Source organism: Echinops telfairi, unplaced genomic scaffold (genome assembly GCF_000313985.2).
Source record: "Echinops telfairi isolate 266 unplaced genomic scaffold, ASM31398v2 ScPeMD7_7417;HRSCAF=8455, whole genome shotgun sequence".
In the NCBI taxonomy this organism is placed as follows: domain Eukaryota; kingdom Metazoa; phylum Chordata; class Mammalia; order Afrosoricida; family Tenrecidae; genus Echinops; species Echinops telfairi.
Window position 1 is genome coordinate 1,796,926 of NW_022111317.1, and position 8,214 is coordinate 1,805,139.

Here is an 8,214-nt window from a genome sequence, read left to right on the forward strand (position 1 = left end):
GCCACCTCGGTGGATGGTTTCCCCACTCCCAGGCACCTTTTAAAAACCCCACACCCTGACCACTGGGAGTGACTTCCCTGGGCTACTGGCAAGCCCATGGAACCTCATCCGGGAACTTCCCCCCAATAAAGCTATTTCTGTTTCTGCTCTCCTTATCCTGTCAGTTATGTTTGTCCGCCTCCTTGTGCCTCAGTTTACCTTACATATATATGTGTATGTGTGTATATGTGTGCTTGTGTATGTGTGTATGCATGTGTGAGCATGCATGCGTGTATGCATGAGTGTGCATGCATGTATGTATGTGTGCATGTGTATTTGTGTGTGTACATGTGCATATGTATATGCATGTGTGTTGTGTGCGTGTGTGTACATGTGTACATGTGTGTATGTGTGTATATGTATATGTATGTGTGTGCGTGTGTGTACATGTCCATATGTATATGTGTGTGCATATGTATATGTGTGCATATGTATGTGTGTGTGTTGTGTGCATGTGTGTACATGTGTGCATGTGTATGTGTGTATACGTGTATATGTATGTGTGTGCATGTGCATATGTATGTGTGTGTGTGTGTTTCGAGTCATGTCGTACTTAGCAACAGTGCCACTTCCCTGCACTCCCTTACCGCCCCACCCCGTGCTTCTTTCCTGAGACCAGATTCATCAAGTGGGCCATGGGCGATGCCAGCAGTTTGCCTCCCCCCAGGTCCCATGCTTACTTTCTACTAACATCTTAGTCGACTCATCCTAATAAGATTTCATTCGTCGTTAATTTTGACATGTTAGCTGTTGTCCTCACGGTGTTGTGATCAACTAGGAGGGAGAAAGAGGAGGCCTTCTACTCCCACAGGGGGTTACCGTCTCAGACACCCACGGGGCAGTCCCGCCCTGTCCTGCGGGGAGGTGAGGAGTCAGCATGGACTCGATGGCAGTGAGGTTGTCCGGGCGGTATCTATTGGTCATGCTGTCCCTGGTGATACAGAGAGAGCGTAAACTCCTGCGGCCGCCGGCCCGCATGCGGGCGGGTCAAGTCCACCTGGAGTGCCCAGGAAGAAAGGCCTGGTGCTCTGCTTCCAAAGACACAGCCCCTGAACGCCCTCTGGAGCTCAAAGAAAAGGACCAGGTTTCCTGGTCTGATGAGAACGCACCTGGCCCTCGCCCACCGGAGACCGTGGCCCTGGGACACCCCTCAAACACTTGAACAGAGCCCACCCCAGGGCTCACCTTGCAGTCCATCAAAACTCACCGCACCAATCCCAGCCGGCAGAGACCCTGCACAGGGCCCCTGAGACGCTCAGTCAGCCTGGGCGCAGACAGCCTCATCTGTCTCCCCGGGGCGGCTGGAGGGCTAGAACCACCACCTGCAGTCGGCCGTCCAACTCCTAGCCCACGACACCACCAGACACACCTGCCAGGTGGACCAGGCTCCTTAGGAAATCCGCCGCAGCAGGCCAGAAGGGCAGGGCTAGCTCCACACGGGAGCTCAGAAGGAAGGGACGAGGGTCAAACAGCCAGCCGGGGAGGCAGTGAGGAGGGCGGTCCCCTGCAGCAGTAACAACATCTGTGTCGGGTGCACAACGTGTGTAGCTCATTGGATAGGACGCTGGTTGCTCTGTCAGCTTTCACCCACGCCACAATCAAAGGAGAAGGAAAGAGAAGAAGAAATCCCGGTGGCGTTTAAGCAGCCTGGTGGCGCTGTGGGTTAGGTGCTGAACTGCTGTCCCCTCTAAGTCGGGGGTTCTAACCCCCCAGCTGTTCCACGGGAGACAGATGAAGGGCTCTGTTCCCGTCAGGGCGGACAGTCTCAGAAACCCTGTGTAGGGTGGCTATGAGCCCACCCTGACTCGGGGATGGGCATGGAGCACAGTTCGACTGGGACAACTGTGGGGTCCCCGGGACTTGGGGTGACCCAATGGCAACTGGTGAACTGGGGGCAGGGAGGAAGCTGCTGGGTCATCAGATGGGCTGGCAGGACCCCACCAATCCATCCAGGACATGTACACCAGGTCTTGCCCACAGCTCGGCCTGCTGCTCTGCTGTCCTGGGCACCTAGGGACCTCAGGGTGGGCTTGAATCTCCAGCCTTCATGCCTGCAGCTGAGCAAGTTCACTGTCCCATCCCCCTTTTGTCCTGTCACCAACTGCCCCCCCACTCAGTGTCCTTGTTTCCTCTAACTGCTTCCGGCCCTCCCCCCTCCCCCTCTCCCCTCCCGTAGTCCCAGCTTCCATGTCCCCGTCCCACCAGGGAAGGCTCCACTGGCCCCTGGGTGTCTTCCTGGTAGTTCCCCATACCTTCCCAGCCACACATCATCTTTGCTGGTTGGGGGCCCCCTCCCCCAGGAAAGGGGATTGGTTTGACCCAGACAGAGGGTGGTTGTAGTCTCAGGCCCAGATACGGTGGACCAGACCACTGTGAGGTCCTTGGGGGTGGCCCCAGGGATCCACGTCTTTCTCTGGCCTCCTGCTCCCTCTCTGAAATGAGGAAGTCAGCCTCCGCGACCCTGGGCCCTTGGTAGCACCTGAGTCCCTTTGATAAGTGGTGGGTTACTTGTTTGGCTGTGAACTACAGAGTTGGCAGTTCGAACCCAAAGTCACTCTGGGGAGAAAGACGAGGCTTCTGACCCCCATAAAGAGTCACAGCCTGGGACACCCGCAGGGTCCGTTCTGCCCTGTGCTGGAGGGTCACCAGGAGCCGGCACCGGCTCGATGGCAGGACAGTGAGGAGTGTTATAAAGGAGGGGGAGCTGCCTGGAAGTTTCCCAACGCGCAAACCGGGCGGAGTCATAAAGCCCCAACTTGGAGCCTGGTCCTCATGGAGCCATTTGAACGTGGGCGTCCCTGTGGACAGGCACAGCCTAGCCACCACTGCCCGCCCCCTGTGGGGGCAGGGAACTGGGCCAGAGAGCAGAGCCTGAAGTGGTGTAACGCTGGGCAGGGGTGTCCTGGATTTGAGTCCTGGCTCTGACCTTGATACGTGGTGCTCCCCTGGCTGCAGGGCCCTGCCTGGAGGGCAGTGGCGGGGAGAGGCGATTAGACTTGTAAAGTGGACCTAGCACCAGACCTGGTCGCTGTAGGGCGTGATACAGCTTGGTCTCATAAACTCTTATCGCCCAAGGTGTTGGGCCGATCCACGGGTCATTAGTTATGTAATACTGCCAGTGGATGACATGATGGGAATCTCATGGTTTTAAAGCTCTTAGCTGCCCCAACAAGGGAGGGGCCGAGAGTTTAGCAAGAGACCACACCTTCAGGGTGCCTGGGAGGCAGCCGGTCCCAGCTCCCCAGCCTGCCTTGTCCACGACACATTCCTACCGCTACGAGGAAGGTGGCCTCCTGGGGGAGGCCTCGGTCAACTTGTGGTGGTTGCTCAGAGGTTCCGTGGGGTCGGTTCTGACTCCCAGCGACCCAGTGCACAGCAGAAGCAAAGTCCTGGCGCCTGTTCTTACGTCTGAGCCCATGGCTGCAATCCCTGTGTTCGTCCATCCCGAGGGAAGCTCCTCTTTTTCACTGCCCACGACTTGACCGCGCATGCTCCTTCTCCAGGGACTGGTCTCTCCCGACCATGTGTCCCCAGTAAATGCAATGAAGTCTCACCATCCCGGGGTCTCTAAGGAGCAGACTTCTTCTAGACAGGTCTGTTTGTTCTTTTGCCTGTCCAAGGTACACAGACCCAGCCTTCCAAGTCTTTCTTATTCAATGCCCGACTTTCACATGCAGATGAAGCGACTGAAAACATCACCAGCTGGGGTCAGGCACGCCTCAGTCTTCGAAGCGGCAGCCTTGCTCTAGCGCTGTAAAGAGGTCCTGTGCAGCCGTTCACCCGGTGCTACGCACCCTTCGATCTCGACTGCTGCTTCCGTGGGCACGGGTTGTGGATCCAAGCCAGACAAAATCTCTCACTGGTTCAATCTTTTCTCCGTTTGTCAGGATCAGCTTACAGACAAGGAAACAGACAGGAGGCTCTTGGCGAGCTGAGCCCCTCCCAGCTTCATCAGGATGGAAACCCCGGTGATTGGTTAAAAAACAAACAAACAAACAACAAAAACACCCTCAAAACTTCATAGCCGTCGAGGTAATCCCAACTCACAAGTGCAGAACTGGCCCCGTGAGTTTCTGAGACTGTTAACTTTGAACAAAGGCAGAAAGCCTCATCTTTCTCCTGCAGAGCGGGTGGCAGGTTTGAACCGCCAACCTCACAGGTAGCAGTCCAACAGGTAGCCCACTGACCACCAGGACACCCCAAGAGGTGGTGACAGGTGTTGGCCAGGTTATGGAGAAATGCTCCCCACGCCATTCCCCGAGCATTGTTGGTGTGAATGCAAGACAGTTAAACACAGAGCCAGCAAAAAACCAAACCAAACAAGTCCATTCACACTCACAGCGACCCTGTGGGGCAGGGTAGACCCGCACCTGTGAGCTTCAGAGTCCCTCACTCTTGACAGAGAGTAGAAAACCCCATTTTCCTCTTGAAGAGCAGCTAGTCGATTTGAACTACTGACCTTGTGGTCTTCAGCCCGACCACTACACCAGGGCTCCTCTTGGATGCTGTAGGGCAGAGAACTGTCCCCAGGGTTTCCAAGGCTACACATCTTTATGGAAACAGATTGGCAACTTGTTCTCCCACAGCGTGGGGCTGGTGGATTTGAACTGCCGACCTTGTGGTTAGCAGCTGAGCTCTGTAAGCATGATGCCAGCCGTTCTGCTCGCAGGGATGGACTGAAAAGGCTAGGACTCAAACACAGTCACACACTGGGGCTCACTGCAGCAGCTCACAGCGGCCAGGGGCGGACTCAGCCCGAGTGGCCGTCAACAGATGAGGAAGAAGCCCAGGGTGAGAAAATCATGAGACGGGGTAGCACTCGGGCATGAAGAAGGGAGTCCCCAAACCTGCCGTCAGGAGGTTGGGCCCGGACCACGGAATCAATGGGGTGAAAAGACCACCTTTTGCCAGATTCCATTCCGATGAAATAGCCCCGACGGAGAGATGCACCGAGGCAGAAAGCCGGCCCCTGCTTGCTTGGAAAACGAAAAAGTTAAAACAAGCAGTGTCACTGTCATAGAGTCAGTTCCACTCGCAGACACCCTACAGGGAAGGGTAAGTAGAACAGCCCCTGTGGGTTTCGGAGACTGTCCCTCTACCATCCCTCTCCCTCAGTAGCTGGCGGTTTTGAACTGCTGACCCTGCAATTAGCAGCCCAACCAGTCACCAGGGCTCCTCCATTCAGCAAGCCAACCTCCCCCAATTAAGTGCCCAGAGGCACCCCACTCCACAAGCCAGCCTCCTGCCCGAAGCACTCAGCTCTCCTTGCTCCTCGGGCTGCAAAGGCCACCTCTCTGTCGCACGCTCTGGCTCCTGCGTCTCCTGTTGGTCCTCTGGTGTTACAGCTGTCTTCTGGGTCCACAGGACGAGCTCCACACCTGGCTCCTGCCGGTAATAAGACACCCCCTCCACCCCTGCTCCCATAAAGGTTTGCAGCCCAGAAGCCCCATATGGTATTGCTATGAGTCAGAAGGGGCTCTGTGGTGGTTAGTGGGACTGCAGTCCTCAGTTAGATCCTGGACAACTGGACTAAAGGTTGGCTGCCTGAACCCACCCAGAGGAGCCTTGGAATCAAGGCCTGACAGACTGCCAGGAAGAAGCCAATGGTGCACAGAAGGATCCTCAAAGATATCTCCAAGGGGATTGGCCAGCCGGCCTCCGCTTCCTGGCCCAGGGCTGGGCCTGGGAGTCCCTGAGGGTACAAATAACTAGTAAGTGCTTGGCTGCTAGCCTCCGGGTTGTACGGGTGTTGTTTTTCTATTTTGTTGTGATTTTTAATTTTTATTCATTTAACTTTTTATCGTGATTGAGTGAAGGTTGACCGGGGAGCCCATCCCTTTCACACTCCGGGGCTTGCACACATTCTGCATCGTCTCCCTGATGGCTGAGCACGCCCCCAACCACCTCCCTGTGGCTCCCACCTGCAGGCTGGTGCCTCTTCCCCTTCCCCTTGGGGACAGGTGCTGCCTCTTGATGGCAAATGGCTGATGATTCCGGGGGCCGTGCCCCCCACCCCACCCCTAGAGTTCGAGTTCCTCTTCAGACTTCGATATTGTTGGTGGGGTGGGGTGGGGTGGGTGTGAGTTCAGGTCTGGATTTGAAAGGTGCCTGAGAGCCTGGTCTCCTCGGATCTTGGGTTTTGCTCCACTCTTTCTCCCGCGCTCACCCAGGGCTTTCAGAGTGGTCAGTAGTCTTAGGAGCACCATCAAGTTCTGAAAGGGTGGCGCTCAGACACCCTCCTACTCCCCCACCCCAAGGCATGCTTCCCAAACCAGCCCCATGGGAAACCCTTGGGGTTGAGAACTTAAATCAAGGCTTCCCCTGGGACCGGTATTTTGGGGAGTAGCCATCATCTCACCAACTTCGGATGTGTTGTCAGGAGAGACCAGTCCCTGGAGAGGGACATCCTGCTCGGCGACGCAGAGGGGCAGCGACAAAGAGGAGCTGGACGAGATGGATGGACACCGTGGCTGCAGCCATGGGCGCAGGCAGAGGAAGTGTGGTGAGGCCCGTGCAGGGCCGGCAGTGTTTCCTTCTGCCACACGGGAGGTTGCTGCGAGTGGGTACCGACCCGAGAGCCCTCAACAACCATGGGTAAGCCTATGGGGACACAGCTGTACGGTGATACTCATAGGGTCACTGTGAGGAAATGAGGGCTGGGGGGTCCACTTGCCTCGTTGCTTCCAGGGCTGCGGGGCAGGAATGAGAGTGATGGGTCAAGGGCCCAGGGTTTGTCACTGCTGTGAAGGAGGAGGTGGTACCGATCTGTGAATGGATTGAAAATGACTGCATGGGGAGCATCTCACTCCAATGGGGTTTAGAAGGCAACACAGGGGAGGCATGAGCTCCTCTGCTCTTTCTCTGGAGCCCTGAGGAGAGCGGGGTGAGCATGTCTGGGGAGCTTCGTTCCCCTCCCTCTGCTCCCCCGCCCCTGAAATACTTTGGCTGAAAGGAGATGCCCTGCTGCGTTCTGAAGCCCTGGTGTCGCAGTGGGCTGAGGTCTGAGAGGTCGGCAGTTTGAAACGACCAGCCTCGCTGTGAGAAAAAGACCGGGCTTTCTACTCCTGTCAAGAGTTGACAGTTGGGGATACTCACAGGGGCAGTTCTACCCCGGCCACCATGAGTCCGCATCAACTCAATGGCGGCAAGTTTGTTTGTTTGTTTGTTTGTTGTTGTTGTTGTTGTTTCTAAGGCCAAGAAGAAGAGGTGGAGTAGAGAGTGCCATGGCCCCCTCCTCCCTCCCTTCATTCACAGTGAGGGGGGCACTCTACTCTATCCTGGGACCACGCTGAGTCTGGATCAACTCTCTTACAGCCAAGGGTTTTTTCTTAAGCCCAGGCATCTTGCCCTGGGTTCCCCTCCCAAATTCGGCCTGAGGACTGGGGGCTTCTGGGCAACTGGGGTTACTAGTCAGTCTATTAGTAGTCATCTTCTTCTTCTTCTTCTTGTTAGGAGCCTCAGGGTCAGTTCTGACTCATAATGACCTCAGGGCTGACTCACACCTACCTCCTGTATAACAGAACCAAGTACCGCAGGTCCCGTGCCATCCTCCCCATCACTGTGAGAACCAGTCTCCTCAGAGACTCCTCCTCTTTCTTTTTCTGGGATTCTCCGCTTGACCAAGCATGATGTCCTTCTCCAGGGACTGGTCTCTCCTGACAATGTGGGATGGTTTACAGTCTACAAGACCCACAGGGGCAGGTCTCCTCTGTCCTGGGGGGCCCCGAAGAGTCAGAATTGACTTGATGGCCGTGAGTGTTTGTTCTTGTTGGGGTTTGGGGTCTAGACTGGAGGGAAGGCTGGAGGAGCAGTTGGTGGCAGATGAGAGGTGGCTGGACCACAGGGATGGGATGGGAGATGAAGGGGCAGGGACTGTGCCCAGAGGGTCCCGTAAGGAAACTGGCCCCTTTGAGCTTCCACCTGTCCCACTGTCCCCTTGGATAGGCGAGGGGTAGAGGTCACAGAGGTCAAGGACAAATGGAGGGATCCACAATGAGTCCTAACAATGGTCTTGGGTCCAGGTGATTCCAAATTCCCAGCTGGCAGCCCTTCCAAAGGGGGGTCACAGGAGTGCCTGCCAGGGCCCCCGCTTCCAGAAAAGATAGAGGGAATGCCCACTGTGCCCCGGGAAGGGGTGGCGAGGACATGGGCCCCTCTGCCCAGGGGACTGTGGGG

The 8,214-nt window shown here is 56.2% G+C and overlaps 1 protein-coding gene across 1 annotated transcript in view; it reads left to right on the top strand.

Annotated features, from left to right (window-relative positions):
• The first annotated feature begins 6,629 nt into the window (after nucleotides 1-6,629).
• FGF4 (fibroblast growth factor 4) overlaps nucleotides 6,630-8,214 on the top strand; it is a 4,522-nt gene continuing 2,937 nt past the window's right edge. The window contains exon 1 of the mRNA XM_004713743.1: nucleotides 6,630-6,633. Within this exon, the coding sequence (XP_004713800.1) occupies nucleotides 6,630-6,633 (4 nt within the window). The remainder of the gene's footprint in view (nucleotides 6,634-8,214) is intronic.